General features: G+C 47.5%; 1 protein-coding gene across 1 annotated transcript in view; it reads right to left on the bottom strand.

Moving 5' to 3' along the window:
* LOC146789044 (collagen alpha-6(VI) chain-like) overlaps positions 1-19,593 on the bottom strand; it is a 788,523-nt gene that overhangs the window by 125,519 nt on the left and 643,411 nt on the right. The window contains exon 30 of the mRNA XM_085631022.1: positions 2,052-2,114. Coding sequence (XP_085487148.1) covers positions 2,052-2,114 — 63 coding nt within the window. The remainder of the gene's footprint in view (positions 1-2,051; positions 2,115-19,593) is intronic.

Here is a 19,593-nt window from a genome sequence, read left to right as displayed (position 1 = left end):
AGAGCGCAAACCACTGTTGCAAAGGAAACAGTTATTTAACACAATAGTATGTAGGGACTGTATAGAAGCTTAGAACATATATCTGATATATGAGGCGGTTTGCACAAAAAAGACTCTTATGTAAACCTGACCTTGAATGTAGTGCACTGATGAGCCTTGTATATAAGTTCCTGACCTGGGACAATAAGCTAGCACTTCAAAAATCCCTTTGTTTCAATAAATATTAATTATTTTCATAAAGAATTGGGGGGGGGAATGTTACTGATAAAAAGAGGGTGTAATTGCAAAAATCTGTCATATGGTGGGTTTATGTATTCATGTTAGTGAGGCATAGAGGTTGTTTATATGTAATATGTAATAAAAAAATCCTCTCACTGCGTATTTTATAATCACAGTAAGGTCAACAAAGATGTATTAACGATTAATGTGATGCCATCAGGGACAAATGGCACATGGAATTACTCATTTCATAGAACATGCTAAATATTATTTATATTAGTAATTGGCTGAAAAATCTAAATGGCAAGATCTGGCTCATTATATGTAGTCATCTGCATCAAACGTTGGATTCTCCTTCCTTTTATGTCATCGGGGACAAATGTTATATGATGTCACATCCCACAGTCATCAAGCCTGTGACGTAGAATACATATCTGAAAAATCTCCTCAAAATAATTTTTGAGGAGGACTGTGAACCTGCAACCTTAGATCCAAATAAGAAGCGATTACGTCTCCACCTCCCTGCCTCTGACCCTAGTTCACCACCTCACCTTGCACCCCTGAACAGAATGTCCTTCTAAGTAGCTTGAGTGCACATTGTACATTTTTTAAAGGAAGCCGAAAGTCAACACTATCCTTCGAAAACCTGAGTGATCAAACTTTCTGTGGCTCAGCTCTTCGGTGGTATTAGTAAGCTTGCAAATATTTGGAGACATTCAGAGTCTCTGTATGTTTCATTCACATTCTCAATGGGATGTTAGGACTAGTCAGTCATAAACAGATTTATATTGTAGTAATAACTAGGAGGCTTAAAATACCTAAGTCTGGATCAGAAAGTGTTGCTAAAGAGGCCACCAAAAACATCCTCAATATATATTCTGTTGGTGGAGAGGTGATGTGGCTTCCATGCTGCCCACCCAACAGCAACTGAAAGGTGATGGATGGAATTGTTGAATCAATCAGAACTGCTGATAATTATTATGAGCATGTTCCATTCCATCATTTTTAGATTGTTTGTGCTAATGTTGGCAGATACTAATCATACACTTAGCCATGCACTCATACAGGATTGCCCAAAGATGAACTGCTAGGGCAATTCATCTCTAAATTGTGACACAAGCCAATCTAGGCATTTTTTGGTACTTAGAAGTTGCATGGGTCCATAAAGGAAAGTGAGCCTGGGACCCAATTCAGCAACAGGGCTTTGACGGGGATGCATGTGAGGGGCAAGGGATGGGGAGGATTAGAAAATGGCTGGGGGAGATGAGTGATAAGGGAGAAGAAGTGAAGAATTGTGAGTCATGGGCAAGAAATGGTAGTAGTGTTGGGCTGAGAAGCAGTTCAGGAAACATGACTTCTGAAAGTACACCACATTCACAGTTGAATGCCATTAATAAATGTATGGGAGGGCACTAACACTCTCTATTGTACTATACCCTCCTTATTGGCCGTCACCTTCAGGTCAAGGTCAAAAGTCTGTTGCGAGACAAAATATAACTATTGGCCTGATTACAATGGTGGGGAGACTGCCACGACAGCCTGCCAGTGGTGGTCTCCCTGCCATTTTCATCAACTTCACTGCCCGCCATATTTGGCGGTTGGAAAGACCGACTGCCACAGATCTGACGGGCTCAAGGAGCTTTCCGACCACCATCACACTGCCCACAAGAGTAATATAGCGGGCAGGAAACATGTCTCAGACGGCGGGGAGACTGCCCCCACGCCATCGTTATCAGGCCTTTATTTTTTTTATGCACAGCAATTTGACAACTCCCTGTCCAGTGCCTTTTTCTTTGATTCATATTGCAGAGCATGTATAGGTGTCACCGTACCATTCTTCCGGGAGGTCCACGTGCCCCTGGCAATCCAGCATCCCCAGGAATACTGGCAATACTCTGCAAACAATAATGAAAATAATGAGTTACTTTTTCTTTTCGAGTTTGTATCTGAATTATTTATTGAAGTATTCTTTTTAAATGAGTTTTTGTCTACTGCAGACCAATTATTATTCATCCCACATATTAAAATATTGTTATATGTTGCCTGTCGTATGTACTGTTCAATAGGACTGATCAGTAATGGTAGATAGATTCCTTCAATAGGTTATTCTCGATTTAAAATGGCCGACATACTTACTTTGTTGACTTATAGACACTCGGTATGAAAACGTCAATACATCACAATTTTGTTACTGGTTAATAATGTCCAATAGACTTCTTCAATGGGCTATTTCCGATAAAAAATGGCTGACATACTAACTTTGCTGACTCATATATATACCGTATGAATACGTTAATACATTGCATTATATTTGCCTGGTATCTGCGAGTTAGAATTTTGTTACATTTTGCTTGACATATACACTATATAACATGATTGGTTAGTAATGACAAATAGCTTTCTACTATGGGCTATTTCCAATTAGAATTGTCAGACATATTTTGTTGACCCATAGATATTTAGTATGAACACATCAGTTCATTGAATAATACTTGTCAAATTGTATCAGCTTTTCAGCATTTATTCTGAGAAACTGAGAAAGTTTTATTTAATTGATGCCATTTTAAAATTACCAATAGGTTCACATCTTGCACCAATGGGTGTGTATAGAAATCTTATATGAAATGGACTGACCGTACCATACTACTCTATGGTTGAGTACATAATCTCTAAGAATGGCAAATTCTACATTTGTGTTAAGGCATTGACAAGTGTATAATCATTATGAAATGGTGCTTATATGCTACACTGTAAGGTAACTGCGTTATATGCTGTCCTAAACTAAAACAGGTAGGGAAATTAAGAAAATCTAGTGGACTGTACTTCGCCATGTTTTGGACTATATGAAGTGCTATGTGAGATATGTTTCTTGTTCCCGATGATGCTAAAGATTTAACTATTGCAGGTTACATATTTAGAATCTCTACTAGTTTTAGGATTTGATATAGGTTGCTTCTGGGCTAACTTTCCCAATATGGGCAACCTATCGATTTAACATTGAAATAATGACTCATAGAGTAGTGTATAGCAGAGTTATTAGGATTTAGGATGTCAGCCTCTTCACTATCATCCACTAGCCCTTTTCCAACATGTGCGTATGTGTAATACTTTGAATCAAATCTAGCTGAACGTAAAGTCCTTCTTTTAAAACATCAATCAATGTGTTTTATTCATAGTAGATCATTGAAGTTGAGACATGTTGCCAATTTGTTTGGAATGATGGATAATAATCACATTTTATGAAGTTATTTTAGGTAAGATTTAGCATTCTGGTTTTCGGGTAGTTTTCTTCACATATAGTTTGAAGTCAGGTATAATGGCATTTTGCCTATTTAGCATAAATAACATTGCATAATTCCACATTAGCCACACTTATGTTCTATTTCTAAGTGTTGAAATTGTGTTGGACAACTTCTATACAAACCGTTAGATTATGTTTGTCTTGGAATAAATGACTAAATGTGATCTATTTATTGTACTTTTCAATTTTAGTCATTCTTGCACAAATGTATATTAATATCAGACTATATGGTAAGAGAGCAGTAGTTTATTCTTGTCAGTGACAGACAACTATGTGTCATTGTCTCAATTTGTGTGACACTGTTTTGGTAATTAACCCACAGAACATTGTTGATATACATATCATGTATCATTTTGTGTAAATATTTTAACTATTGAAGCATGTGTTTTGCTGTTAATGTCTTAAAGTACGTTTTTCTATTTTGTGACAGCCCTGAAGAAATCCATTGTTTTCAGGAACAAAACGTGTTGGCTGTGTTTACCATTGTATTGAGAAATTATATTAAGAATATTTTCCAACTATATATGATTCACTGGACTGTTGGATTTTCAATTTGACTCACTGGTCATTTCTGGACTAATTACATAATGATGGACAGTTCCATTCTTGTCATTTCTTGATATGCCCATCCTATCCTTTTGTGATTTATGCCTATTAAGGGATTTAGAATGGTTAACCCACGGAGCAGGGCTAATAATTTCTTGGAACTTATTTGAGTGCGGTGCCACTTATCACAAACATTCAAACAAGTAGCTTTAGGTAGCCCTTATAATCTGCCTTATGATCTGAGATGGCTAATGGGTATTTCAGGCACAACTGCATAGAAATAGAATCAATAAAATGATCTGTCCAATCCAGCAGCATAAGTGGGAAAAAAAACACACACAAAGGACCGGGGGCCCCTTACTATATCGCTAGCCTCATGAGTTCTAGTCTCTCTCCATTTTACCAGGCCAAGATATCAGTGGCTCTTGATCCCCTAGAATTTTGCTTTATCATCCAAGTACTCCTGTACCGTCCTCTCTACTGTCATTTTGGACAACATATCCTACCAAGCTTTCTCCAATGCCAAGCTTGTTGCAATTCTTGACACTTCTGTAACCCAACTCAAAAAAATAGATGGTGCTATGGAGGATTATGCTGGTGGTTTTACAAATTGGCTACTTTCCCAGTCGTCTTAGTGACTAACACCACCTTTCTGCACTGCAGCTGTGGTGCAGTTGTGTCATTTATTTCAAATCAAAATCTTCCATATCAGGCAGGGCTTAAAGTTGTCTGCTACTCTTGATGCCTCCAACTATGTCAAACCCAAGAACAAATCCGGTTCTATTTTGCAATCAGTTTGGACTGACAACCTCCCAATCTTTATACGCACCACCTGACTTGTACATTCTTCCCAAATGTATCAAATCAGTAAACCTGTAATTGCAACAAAATGTTGTGCAAGGATGGTGTAACAAGAAGAAATATTTGTATTTCTCTCGTTGCTTCCTCTTTGGATGTTTGATGCATTCCGCATCACACGAGAAAGAGGAAATTGCCTCTTAGGAGTGTTTGTGTGCAGGAAGGTATATCTCCCACGCAATAACAGTCCTGCTTGTAACAAAGGCACCCAACTGTGTCTGTATTGGAGCTAGGCAGCACACAGAGCAGCAGCTCAGGGAGGGATCCGAAGTGTGCCACATCTTACTAGATATGGTGCAATTCTGCTCTCTCCATTTTACCAACACAGCACAGCAAGTTTCCTTGCTGCATTGTGGGAAATTGTAGTAAATCTGGCCTCTTATCTCTGAGAGAAGAGCCCTTGCCATCAACTAAGTCATAGCAATCCATCTCCTAGCCAAAACAAAACCAACCTCAATCTAGAAAACAACCCCCCAAAAACATATCTCAAGATGACACGTGATTGTCTATTTGTAATTTCCATCACACTGTGACATAGTCCCGTACAATATCTTTGAAATAGCATACAATCCCATATTAGATGATAAAAAGATGCACCTGCTATTCCATAATGGGGGCACGGTGCTTGCTACTAATGAATATATTTTCTGTATTTCTACCGTTGTCATGTAAGTTCTCTGCAAAAGGTTACGTTGGATCTACTTTAATTTACACTAGGTGAGACTGTTTGCACCTTTATATGGGCTTTATCTGTTTTAACATTGTCTAACACAATATTAAGCTGCATCCCCCCATACCGCCCTCCCTTCAAGTTGCTCTTGAATCATAGAGCAGATATCACTATATACTGAGCTAAATCTAGTTTACCTCCTCCACACAGAACTATTGTTTCAAAAGCTGGATGCAAGGAGGATTCTCTGGACTACATAGTTCTAGATCTCATTCACAACTGTGAAGTGCACCACTATGAATAGCTTCCAAAATGATATAGTCCATCCAGTCAGTTTGTATCCAAAATATTGTTTAATCTTCATATGAATATTGTAAAAACAGCCAACACGTTTCGTCCAACACCTGTGGACTTCATCAGGGCTGTGGAACATACAGTGTATAATACAACATTTATAAATGACTGACAACACAACATTTACAAGTACAAAACGACACAATGATAAAAATTCCACATGGCATAGTATAGATTTTAACAAGTGTACCAGCAGGGACAATATGTGCAAACAAAAAAACAGTATTGTGACAAGACCAATCAATTCAGAGCGAAAACCAAGTGGTTGTTGGGTTGTAAGCCTATGTTATCAGAAACCCTTGTTTTGTTTGGTGCATGCGCTTATTTCTCCAAAAACAATGTGACATGCACAATGATTAACTACTTGCTTATCGTTCACATAAACGGGGAGGGGCAGGGGATGATACAAGATGGTAGGAAAACTGCCAGTCGGGCTTCTTATGCTTTCAAAATATCTAAGTTCAACATGTGACCCAACATACGTAACGGAACTTAAAAGGCCCATTGGCAAAAATGATATGATGAAAACGTTGAGGGAGGTGTGTTTGCTCCATAGGCTTGCTGTTTCAATGTTGTTGTTTATAGTTCAAGATCTGAAGCTTGGATAATCGCCTTGGGAAGCCCCTTTGCTAACCAGTGAAGGAAACACAAATCTGGAATATGCCCTCTAAGGAAACCGCCAGGGAGAAAAAGCGAAGAGCAGAAAAAAACTCTCGAATTCACCAGTAAAACAACAGCAAGCAGGATACGAAGGAGGAAAACCAAAACCAGAACAGGGGATCTGGCAGCGATGCAACACAACGGGTAGATCATCTGAAAGCCTTACATAACCTGAAAGAAGTAAGGTGTAAAGAGGCACTGAAAATACCTCACATTGGGCTGGGCAATTACCATAGAGAAGCATTGGACAGTGGACATGATGGATTGTGCAATATATAGAGAAGCCCCTCCCGATCATAGCGATGTCAACCAATAAAGAGCTTCCCATGGGAATCATGGCTTGCCGACCCCAGTCCTCCTCTAAACTGCCACCATAGAGGAGCACCCCTCACAGAGTCAGACGCGCCTGAAACCAGCCACGGGACTCTCTCAGAGGGTGAGTCCTGCTAACAAACTGAGGCGCTTCCCGTGGGCACACTGGACAGTTTATCCCCCCACAGAGCACAGGGCTTATTAGGTTATAAACAAAAGAATCTCAAAATCAATCGAGGGACATGTACCGCAGACGGAGGTTTCCTATGATTTATCACTGACAGGGTAGCACTTCCAATGGACCAAGAACTGCAATTTCCCACACACATTTCGAGAATCACAGATATCAGAAACTTCAAACTCAGGATTCCAGTTGACAAGGACAGGAGGCGGGGACAACCCAACATGATTGAAATGACAAGAAGTAAAGGGTTTCAACTGTAAGACATGGAACACAGGATGTATCCTGCATGAACGAGGTAGGTGAAAATGAACCGCAACCAGATTAATAATCCGAACAAAATGACCAAGCAAACATGGAACAAGTTTAGGATGTCGTCCATGGAGGTGCAGGAAACAAGAGGAAAATAAAATCTTATCCCCAGCTGTGTAAGTAAGGGTCGGACAGTGACATTTATTTGCTTGCACTTTCATCCAGTCACTAGCTCTGGACAAACTGTTTGAAAGAGTGTCTCTTACTGACACTAGATATTGCAAAACGTCTTCAGCAGCGGGTACAAGGGAATCTGATGGAACAATTTCAGGACACATCTTGGGATGGAGACCTTATAAACAATAAAAGGGTGACACCCCAGGGGCATTATGCGTGCTGTTGGTGTAGGCAGATTCCTCATAGGGCAAACGAGAAGACTAATTATCATAGGTAGCATTACAAAAACAATGCAGGAATGGTTCCAAAGTCTGATTAGTATACTCTGGTAGCCTATTGGTTTGGGGTGGAATCCTCAAGATAAGGCTCTAGATATCCAAGAGTTGAACATACAGCTTTTCAGAATCGGGAAATGAATTTGTCCCTCTATCGAAATGATGGTTGATGCTATGCCATGCAAGTGAAAAACAATATATATAAAACATTGTACCATCTCCACAGATGTGGAGACCTGCTGAAAAAGAAGCCATCTTGGAGAACCTGTCAACAGTTACCATGATAACAGGGGATCCTGTTGACTTAAGTAAGTCCACAATCAAATTTGTCAATTTAGTGTGCCAGGGTCTAGGAGCCACTGGAAGTGAATGAAGAAGGTGATAGGACTTAGCATGAAAGGCCTTGTATTGGTTACATATCAGACAAGAAGATACATAATGTTCTACCTCTTTTACTACAGTAGGGCACCAGAAGGATTGAATCCAGAGTATTCCTCTTGCCGCGATGACTGGCACTTAGGGTGTCATGACAGATTCAAAAGTGTCCTTTGCAACTTAGACATCAGAACAAACAGGGCTCCAGGTTTCAGTACTCAATGATAGACATGTTGGTTTGATTTTCCTCGAAAAGGAAGTAGCTACAAATATTATTTGTTCCGGAGGCAATAAGGTTTTTGGCTGAGATTTCTGAATAAGAGAATCCTGACAAGATAAACAATCAGCAGGGATGTTACAAGAACTCGAAATGTATGTGACCATAGAACTGAACTGGAAAAAAAAATATGCCCAATGGGTTTGCCAACAGTTTCAACACTGAAAGTCTTTCAAAACTTGCAGATTCGGATGAGCCATCCTTATTTCATAAGGGTGCTGACTTCCTTGAAGGATATATCTCCATTCCACATAGGCGTCTTTGATAGCCAAAAAGTCTCTCCTGATTGCTGAATAGTTTTGTTCCCAAGGTGACAGAGAACAGGAATAATAAATGATGGGATATTCAAGTCTATCATCTTTTTTTAATTGCAGCAGGACTGTGCCCAGTGCCTTTCTTGATGCATCGGTTTCCACTATAAATTTCTTTATGGGATCTGTTTGTCTCAATACGGGAGCTGTAGTTAAGGCTTTCTCTAAAGCTTGAAGGGTGATTTCGGCCTCATGATTCCAATGAAACCATGTTCAGATTTTCTTTCTCTCAAGAAGAAATCTGGCATGAATATTCAGAGAAGTTGTAAATGAACTGTTTATAGAAACTCTGAGTCTCTTTATTAGAAGTAGGGGCAGGCCACTTTAACAGAGCTTGAACTTTTTTTAAGATCCATAGTAAATCCACTAGGGAAGTGAAGGAATAACAACTACTCCACTTTAACTTGTCCAAACATGCATTTCTCTGGTTGGCTTGTCAAGGAATGCTCTCTTAACCTATGCAGAACTTCTTGGACATGTTTCTGATGTTTTTCCAAAGACCAGGAAAAGATCAAAATATCATCCAAACAGATGATCACAGATATGTTCAAAAGATCGACACAGATAGAATCCATGAAACATTGAAAGGTAGATGGGCATCACAGTACCCAAATGGCATCAGCTGATACTCAATATGTCCAAATGGAATCTGGAATGCTGATTTCCATTCATCTCTTGGCCTTATTCTCAGCAAATGATACGCCCCTCTAAAATCCAATTTAGATATACTTGGGCCCCTCTGACCGACTCCAGAATATCCTTAATCAATGGACGGGGATACAGATCCTTAGTTGTGATCTTATTCAATCCTCTATAACCCATGCAGGATCCTAATTCCTTTGATTTTGATTTTTAGGGCACAAAGAACAGAGGGCCCCTGCCAGGAGATATAGCAGGAACTATGAGACCGTTTTCTAAGTTCTTATCAAAATAGTGATGTACAACCTTTTTCTCTGTTTCTGAGAGTAGATACATCCTACCATATGGTATTTCAGATCCTGGTACTAGATTTATTGTACAGTCATAATTACAATGTAAGGGTAAAGCTTAAACCTTCAACTTTTCAAAGACATCATCCAAGTTGTTATAATGTGTGGGAACAGGAGACAAGCTTGCCACCATCGCTGCTGGTATTTCAAGGACATGGTTGTTAGACCCGGCCCTCGGAACATAGCCATACCTGACCCCTGCACCTCACACAGCCCCCGATCCCACGACCTAGCCGATCCTTCCCACCAGAACACACACACCCGACCCAGACTTTCCCGTCCGTGGCCTTCCTCCTTTCGGCCACACCGGGCCCGCGTGCCCACTTCATGCACCAAGATGGCCGCCCGGCCCCAGCGCGACCCTGGCCTAGAGGCGCCACTCCGGCTGGAGGACATCGCGCTCCCCTTGGGATGAGAGAGGGAGGAGCAGTTTCTATCACACCTCTGAGCTTCTCTGGGAAGGTGGGTTTCGATCGGCCCGCCGGCCTTCCCGAGGGCTGGCTCCACGCCTGCTGGGTGTCTGGGACTCCTCCCAACCCGGCCCTGAAAGGATCAAAAGACAATGGCAGGAAAACCCCGACAAGCGACCCCCAGGTGACAAGACCTCTGCCTGCACAGACTCCGGACATCAAAGAGGAGTCGCCCTATAACAAGGGGTGCTCTGGGACTGTCCGGCAGATTCGCCTTGGAAACACCTGAGCCCTGCTGAGTGACTCGCGGCTCCCTGAAGATCGTAAGACCTCCGAACTTGTGCTTGAGCCCTGCTGAGTGACTCGCGGCTCCCTGAAGATCGTAAGACCTCCGAACGCGTGCTTGAGCCCTGCTGAGTGACTCGCGGCTCCCTGAAGATCGTAAGACCTCCGAACTTGTACTTGAGCCCTGCTGAGTGACTCGCGGCTCCCACAGACTCTCTTGGTCCCGCCGGACCCCACGATGACAAGTGTATCCCCCAGCTCGAGGATTGTGAGCTGCGCGCCGGGTACGCTCCTGCATTTGATCCCTATCCCCCAAAGACTGTCCCGCTACCTCCAACCCCCCTCAAAGGCTCTGTGAGCCTGCGCTCCACTTGTATATATTTGCCTCGCTGATCATAAAGATCCTACAACTCTGATCTGATAAAGATTTATTCTTAAGAACTCCCGGTGTGGTGTCTCTTTGTCGTGTGGTGCCGAGTGTACGATCCTAGATACGAGATTCCTCCCCGGAGGAGTCTCCCGCCAGTGCCCGGCTACGATATCTCGAGGGTTGGTCTCAGAATAGTCAGGGCCCCCTCCGGGCTCCTCTGAGGTCGCCTTCTAACATTGGTGGCAAGCGACGGGATTCGGGCCCATAATCTAGAGATCGTACCGTGAACGGCTAACGCACTACCAACAAAGATGGCAGAAGGAAACGCCGTGGTTCTCACAGAAAACGACACCAGTACCGTGTTCCAGGCGGAACAACTGGAAGAGTACACACACCGAGAATTGAAGCAATTCTGCAAGGAACTCAAAATCGCTACCACTGGTCTCAACACCAAAGAAGATATGCAAAAGGCACTAAAAGCTTGGGTGGATTCTGGAGCCCCCCGCCCAGAAGGAGCGGTGGAGCCCCACGACGAAGCTGGACCCTCCCAAGGAGAACGCAGCAGCAACCAGGCGCGAAGCTTCGTACCAGACGGGGGCCTATCCCCGGAGGAACTCGCAGACAGAGAAAGAAGTCGCCATCACAAACTCAAAATTGAGGGCGAGTTGAAATTAGCCGAGAAAAAACTAGCAGTGGAACAGATGCGGGTGCAAGGAGAACTAGAAGAGAAGAAACTCCAATGGGAGCACGAAGGAAGGAGACTGCAACTGGAACATGAACGCAGCTTGAAGGAAATGGAGCTAAAAGCAAAAAGCGAAGAAGCGCGGCCCCCGGGGAACCGAGAGGCGGCATCCCCGGCGGAGCAGAAGGTCCACATCCCCAAGGATGTGGTCAAAGAATATTACAAAAACGATGACATTCAACAGTGGTTCCGGGCCTACGAGGTCGCCATGGCCTCCCATCGGGTCCCGCAGAAGGATTGGGGGGCCGGGTTGTGGGGACGATTCCTGAGCGAAGGGAGAGACACCCTGCTTGACCTACCAACCTCCATGCAGACCTCCTATGACCACATGAAGGAGGCCCTCCTCACAAGGTACGGCCTCACCCCGGAGATGTACCGCCAGCTGTTCCGGGACTGCAGGAAGATCCCGGGTACCACCTGGGTGGAATATGTGAACTTTTTCAGCCGCGCGTTCGATGGGTGGATCAAGGGCAGCAAGGTAACCACCCTGGAAGAACTAACAGACCTTATGTTGTGGGAACACCTGGCTGCGAACTGCTTTGTGGAACTGCGCCAGCATCTGCTCGACAGCAAGCTCACGGATCCGAGAAAGCTGGCTGTCGAGGCGGTTCGCTGGACCAACACCCGTGTCTCCCGGGGCCCTGTAGGAGAGTACCCCCGAGCCAGTCAGGGACCACCCCGCCAGAGAGGGGGGGGAAACCAGGGAGGGCAGAGAGAGTCCCAGTCTAGTCCCCCGAACACCCAAGCTCCGCCTTTCCCGGCACCCCCACCAGCTGTATCCGGCCCCCCCCCTGAGACGGGGGCACTGGGTGACCATCACTTGTTTCCGTTGTCAGAAGCCCGGGCATTACGCCAACGACCCTGAATGCCCCATGGCCCCACACACCACCCAGGCAGCACCCCCCGCTAGACAGATAGCCAATGTAGCACTGGGGGAGGAGGTTAAGGAGACCGTAGAGTGGGAACCCGCAGCCATGGCCCTAGTATCCTTAGGAGATAGAGAAATGGTCCCTGGCAGCCTCCTGCCCTCCAACACGAAGAAATATGGGCAACTCGTAACGATCAATGGCCACCAAGTAGAAGCCCTCCGTGACACCGGGGCCAGCATCACCGGTGTCCTCAGTCATTTAGTCCACGAAGACCAGGTCCTCCCCAACGTCTTTTGCCCGGTCATTTCAGCAGACAACACGGAAAGTCTGTGTAAAGTAGCCCTGGTGCCTTTTGAGTGAGGAGGGGTGGTCGGTAAACTGAAAGTCGCAGTGAGGACCTCCCAGCCAGTCGACTGTCTCCTGGGGAACGACCTGGAAAGTTCCCCTGGAAACAAGTCGAGCGCAAGACCCACCTAGGGATGATGGGCCTCCCGGAGTGGGTGTGCGCCACCACCCGATCCATGGCGGCCCGACTGACCCCCCTGGGGGAAGTCGACGACGCCCCGACCACGGAAGATAGGATGGTCCCCGCCGAGGGTCCCCACATCCCCCCACAAGAAGGGTCGATCGCCAGTGACGAACCCCCACCTTCCGACTCCGCCCAGGTCACCGAGTTAAGCGATCTGCCCGAACTGGCCCAGTGGCGCCACGAGGGGGGCCCCTCCCGAGAGGAGTTTTGCCGTGAGCAGGCTACCTGTCCTTCCCTGGTCGGGCCCCGGCAACAGGCAGAGGCCCAGGCCGCGGGCGACCAGACTGGGACGCACCGGGTGTACTGGGAGGATGACCTTTTGTACAGCGAGCAGAAGTCGGTGGAGCTAGGATCCGGCCGGGTGCTGGTGGTACCCCTACGCTTCCGAAACCTCCTCCTGGGCTTGGCCCACGACGTTCCCCTCGCAGGCCACTTGGGCCAGGACAAAACCTACAGTCGCCTCGTGACTCACTTCTACTGGCCCAGAATGAAAGCCGATGTAGAAGCCCACTGCAAGTCCTGTCCCACGTGCCAGGCCAGTGGGAAGAGCCGAGGAAAGCGCAAGGCTCCCCTCCAACCCTTCCCTGTCGTCAGTACCCCTTTTGAGCGGGTCGGGATCGACATCGTGGGGCCTCTGGACCCCCCAACCTCCCAAGGACACCGCTTTATCCTCGTCCTGGTGGACCATGCCACCCGATACCCTGAAGCCATCCCTCTGCGCACCGTCACAGCCCCCGTGGTGGGCCGGGCGTTGATGGGAATCTTCTCCCGCATGGGCTTTCCCCGCGAGGTCGTGAGCGATCGCAGTACCAACTTCATCTCCAGATACATGACGTCCTTGTGGCAACAATGCGGGGTGTCCTATAAATTCACCACCCCGTACCACCCCCAAGGGAACGGCCTGGTAGAGCGGTTTAACCGGACTCTGAGGGGGATGATCGCGGGCTTGGAAGAGCCCCTCCGGCGTAAGTGGGACGACCTGCTCCCCTGCCTCCTATTCGCCTACCGAGAAGTTCCCCAGAAATCCTTGGGGTTCAGCCCTTTTGAGTTGCTCTACGGGCCCCCCGTCAGGGGGCCCCTCAGCCTGGTCAAGGAAGGGTGGGAGGCGGCGCCCCGAGGCCCCCCCCGAGATGTGTTCCGATACGTCCTGACCCTCCGGAACCAGACTAGGAAGTTCCGAGAGATGGCCGAGGCCAACCTGGAGGCGAGCCAGGAGGAGATGAAGCGCTGGTACGACCAGAATGCCACTCTGGTCGAGTTTCAGCCGGGCCAGCAGGTATGGGTCATGGCCCCCCTGAAACCCTGCACCCTCCAGGATAAATGGACCGGGCCCTTCAAAGTGGTTGAGCGGAAGAGCCAGGTCCAGTCACCAAGGGACCCCCTCCGGGTCCTCCACGTGACCCGCCTCAAGCCCCACTTTGTGCGGAAGGAGCTGAGCCTCCTACTGGCCACTGATGACGGGTCCGAGGAGGAGTCGGATCCTCTCCCGGATCTCCTGTGCACCAAAGAGAAGGACGGCTCCGTAGAGGGGGTGAACCTCTCCCCATCCCTCACTTCCCAGCAACGTGAGGATTGTCGCCAGCTCCTGGGGCAGTTTTCCGACCTCTTCTCCCTGGTCCCCAAAGTCACCGACTGGTGGGTCCATGACGTGGACACCGGAGACAGCCCACCGGTGAAACACCGAGCCTACAGAGTCCCTGATCGAGTCCGGTCCTGCATTCAGGCCGAGGTCTCGAAGATGTTGACCTTGGGAGTGATCGAACCCTCAGACAGTCCCTGGGCCAGCCCCGTGGTCCTGGTCCCGAAAGCAGCTGCCCCCGGTGTCGCCCCAGATCTCCACTTCTGCGTGGACTACCGAGGACTCAATGAGGTCACCCGAGCCGATGCCCACCCCATTCCCCGAGCCGACGAGCTCATTGACCGACTCGGGGCTGCTCGGTTCCTCAGCACCTTCGATCTCACCTGCGGCTACTGGCAAATTGCGCTCACAGAAGGAGTCAAGGAGCGGTCCGCCTTCTCCACCCCGGATGGGCACTATCGCTTTCGCGTGATGCCCTTCGGGATGAAAAATGCCCCGGCCACTTTCCAGCGACTGGTAAATAGAGTCCTGGCCGGGCTGGAAAAATTCAGCGCTGCATATCTCGACGATATTGCAGTTTTTAGTTCCGAATGGAGTGAGCACCTCCAGCACCTCCGGAGGGTGCTAACCGCCCTGCGCCAGGCAGGCCTCACCGTGAAAGCCAGCAAGTGCCAGATTGGGCAAGGGTCGGTAACCTACCTAGGGCACCAGGTCAGAAGCGGTCAGGTCGCCCCTCTACAGCCCAAAATCGACGCCATCCTAGCCTGGGAACCCCCCACTACCCAAACGGAGGTCCGAGCCTTTCTGGGCCTCACGGGCTACTATCGAAGATTCATCCGGAATTACGGCAGCCTGGTCGGTCCCCTCACGGGACTCACGTCGAAGAAACAGCCCAAGAACGTGCAGTGGACCCCTGCCTGCCAAGAGGCGTTTGATGCCCTGAAAGCGGCCATGTGCACTGCCCCCGTCCTCCAGGCCCCCGTCTATTCCAAGGAATTTGTGGTCCAAACGGACGCCTCCGAGCATGGAGTTGGGGCCGTCCTGTCCCAGGTGAATGACCAAGGCCTAGACCAACCCGTGGCCTTCCTCAGCCGAAGACTGTTGCCCAGAGAACAAAGATGGAGCACCATCGAGCGCGAGGCGTTCGCCGTAGTCTGGGCCCTCAAGAAGTTACGCCCTTACCTGTTCGGCACCCATTTCAAGGTCCAAACCGACCGTCGCCCCTTGCGATGGCCCATGCAGATGCGAGGAGAAAAACCCAAGCTACTGCGGTGGTCAATCTCCCTCCAGGGGATGGATTTCACCGTGGAACATCGCCCTGGGACTGACCACGCCAACACCGATGGCCTCTCCCGGTTCTTCCGCCTCAGCGAAGAGAACCCCCAAGAGGATGGGTAGTTCTCTCCGGCTTTCAGCTGGGGGGGACGCGTGTTAGACCCGGCCCTCGGAACATAGCCATACCTGACCCCTGCACCTCACACAGCCCCCGAACCCACGACCTAGCCGATCCTTCCCACCAGAACACACACACCCGACCCAGACTTTCCCGTCCGTGGCCTTCCTCCTTTCGGCCACACCGGGCCCGCGTGCCCACTTCATGCACCAAGATGGCCGCCCGGCCCCAGCGCGACCCTGGCCTAGAGGCGCCACTCCAGCTGGAGGACATCGCGCTCCCCTTGGGATGAGAGAGGGAGGAGCAGTTTCTATCACACCTCTGAGCTTCCCTGGGAAGGTGGGTTTCGATCGGCCCGCCGGCCTCCCCGAGGGCTGGCTCCACGCCTGCTGGGTGTCTGGGACTCCTCCCAACCCGGCCCTGAAAGGATCAAAAGACAATGTCAGGAAAACCCCGACAAGCGACCCCCAGGTGACAAGACCTCTGCCTGCACAGACTCCGGACATCAAAGAGGAGTCGCCCTATAACAAGGGGTGCTCTGGGACTGTCCGGCAGATTCGCCTTGGAAACACCTGAGCCCTGCTGAGTGACTCGCGGCTCCCTGAAGATCGTAAGACCTCCGAACTTGTGCTTGAGCCCTGCTGAGTGACTCGCGACTCCCTGAAGATCGTAAGACCTCCGAATGCGTGCTTGAGCCCTGCTGAGTGACTCGCGGCTCCCTGAAGATCGTAAGACCTCCGAACTTGTACTTGAGCCCTGCTGAGTGACTCGCGGGTCCCACAGACTCTCTTGGTCCCGCCGGACCCTACGACGACAAGTGTATCCCCCAGCTCGAGGATTGTGAGCTGCGCGCCGGGTACGCTCCTGCATTTGATCCCTATCCCCCAAAGACTGTCCCGCTACCTCCTACCCCCCTCAAAGGCTCTGTGAGCCTGCGCTCCACTTGTATATATTTGCCTCGCTGATCATAAAGATCCTACAACTCCGATCTGATAAAGATTTATTCTTAAGAACTCCCGGTGTGGTGTCTCTTTGTCGTGTGGTGCCGAGTGGACGATCCTAGATACGAGATTCCTCCCCGGAGGAGTCTCCCACCAGTGCCCGGCTACGATATCTCGAGGGTTGGTCTCAGAATAGTCAGCGCCCCCTCGGGGCTCCTCTGAGGTCGCCTTCTAACAATGGTATAGACAACAGTGGTCCAATCAGAAAAGAACAGAAAGATTACTAGGAATCAAGGAGGTCTAAATTACTCAATATCTTCAATCAATATATGCAAACCCTTGCCATATCAATCACAAGCTATGGGGTCAAGACAGGAAAACAGAATAAATCAAATACATTTGTACACACACATGTATTAAATTCCAAATAACTATTAGTTACATTTTTGTAATCAAAGTAATCATACAATTTTCATCAAAACATTAACTTTTAGATCCAAAAATGATTTAGTGATAGAATGGGTGCTCAGAGGAGGTGCTTGTGAAAATTGAGAGTGAAGAAGAATAAGGGCGGTATGGACCCATTTCTTAAACCATATTTCTTCATATGGAAGCTTGTCCAACATAGAAGTGCATGATTACAATCTATTTCATCTAAAGACTGCACAGTATTAGGTAACAATTGCCACCATGTGATTCATCTATTTTATCCAGGCTTAATTATGGGATGTGTGGGAACGGGTAACAAGCTTACCACCATCGTTGCTGTTTTTTAGGACAGGCAGCCTACCCTGATCCTCCCTTCATTTGGAAGAAAGGCAGTTGTAGGTATAATATCTGAACTGAAATATGATCCTGGTTAGCCAATTAATATATGGATTGTGACGTACCTGTAAAAGTACTCTAGAAATCAGAGGATGATGGGGTGAAGATATTAGATAAAATTCCAAACACTCTTGATGATTGAAAGCTCTCATTTGAAGGAACTTTGTACACTGGGGGACTTGAACGGATAGGAGGACCATCCACTGTCTGTACAAAATCTGCCTTTACCTTAGCTTGAATGGAAACATGTTTGGAAAAAGCCCACTCCTTATCCATGGCAATGCCCGTGGCTCCAGATTCCTGTAATGCCAAGATGGAAACAGATATAGACGTGTATACTATGGTAATTGGTAGCAGAAATAAATTACCATGTTCAGAATTTCTTGGGGTTCCACAAGACTCAGCCTGAGCAGAATTCGCAGAGTTTCACTCTGCGGAACTTGGCGAAGTGGCAGAAAAGCTCCGCCATGCTCCGCGGAAAGCCACCAGCAGCAGAGTCTGTTAAGTTGTGTTGCTTGCACTTATTTTTTGTGCCAGGAGTTTGTCCCACTCTCTAAAATTCAGCGCGATTGGCAATGCGTGTTGCACCAGAGGGTGCTTCTGCTTTCTGCCACTCGAGTAGACATTCTACTTGAGCAGCAGTTTTCTCAACACGAGTGGCAGAGTTCTCAATGCGAGCGGTCGCGACCTACCACCACTGCCCCCGATGAGAAATCTCACCAGGAGGAGGTCTAGCGTGTTATTTTTTCTCACAAGCGCTCGCCAACTTATCGTTCATGAGCCGCTCAAGAGAAAAAACTCCACTCCGCGTCACTTCGCAGAGTTTTTGAGAACTCCGCACAGAGCACAGAATGGGTAAAACCTAGCGAAATTTCCAGCAGGTCGGAATTCTTAACCCACCCCTACACAAGACATTGCTTGAGGAAGTGACGCAATACCCTACTCTTCCTTACTCTTAAGGACAGAGCTTAATCATTTCCTGAAGGCTTTCTTGGTCTCACAGGACACTAATGAAGAAGATATCCACTTTCTTCACAATACAAACAGAGTCCTTATGCTCGCCATCTATGTCTCTCTTCCTCAGAGTTGGGGCTCCTGGTGCTCCCTATCTGCATTGGCTCTATTGTGACCGGCGTCTGTAATTGCTTCTCACTCTTCCTAGATGGAGCTGGAATTCTCATATTGGAAACAGAGAACTGACTACAACCTCCCTTTCTCTCCCTTCTTCTCTCAATGATCCGGTGTTCTCAGTTTAATGCTGACTCAATTGCTTTATTGAGAGTAGCGAGGCGGGGCACATGGATGAGTTCATCCTTGATTTCCTCCTTTAATCCCCTGCGATACGAGGTCAACAGTTTTCATTCTACCCAAGTTGTTTCAGCAGTCAGGTGCTTGACGCATGTCACATAGGATAACACATCCTGTGCTCCTTGTTGAATTTTGCAAAAAGCTTCTGTGGAACTCTCAAGATCAGGCCTCACAAACATTCAGAGGAATACTAAGGCAAAGGTGGAATAATCATCCAGTCTTGGGTTCGCAGCTGCTACCAAAGGTGTTGCCCAAGCCAGGGCAGCTCCAGTGTGGCAGCTAATAAGATAGCCCACCCTGGTCCTGTCTTGAGGGAACTGAGTTAGTCGAAAGGCAAAGGGAACTGTAAAGAAGTCCAGGAACTCCTTCAACTTATTTTGATCTCCATCAAAATGCTGGGCTCCAGCATGGATAAGTGGGACTTCAGACAGCATTTGCATTTTCATTATGTAAAGACTCCAATTCAACCAATTGCTGTTGTATGGTATCCTGTAAGGCTTGAGTAGGATCCGTCTTTTCCTGAATAGGTTGGTGTCACAATTTCTCAAGAGCTGGATGCAAGGACTGGATAGTTCGAGATCTGAA

This window comes from Triturus cristatus, chromosome 10 (assembly GCF_964204655.1).
Source record: "Triturus cristatus chromosome 10, aTriCri1.1, whole genome shotgun sequence".
Lineage (NCBI taxonomy): Eukaryota > Metazoa > Chordata > Amphibia > Caudata > Salamandridae > Triturus > Triturus cristatus.
This window is presented reverse-complemented; position numbering and strand designations above follow the sequence as displayed.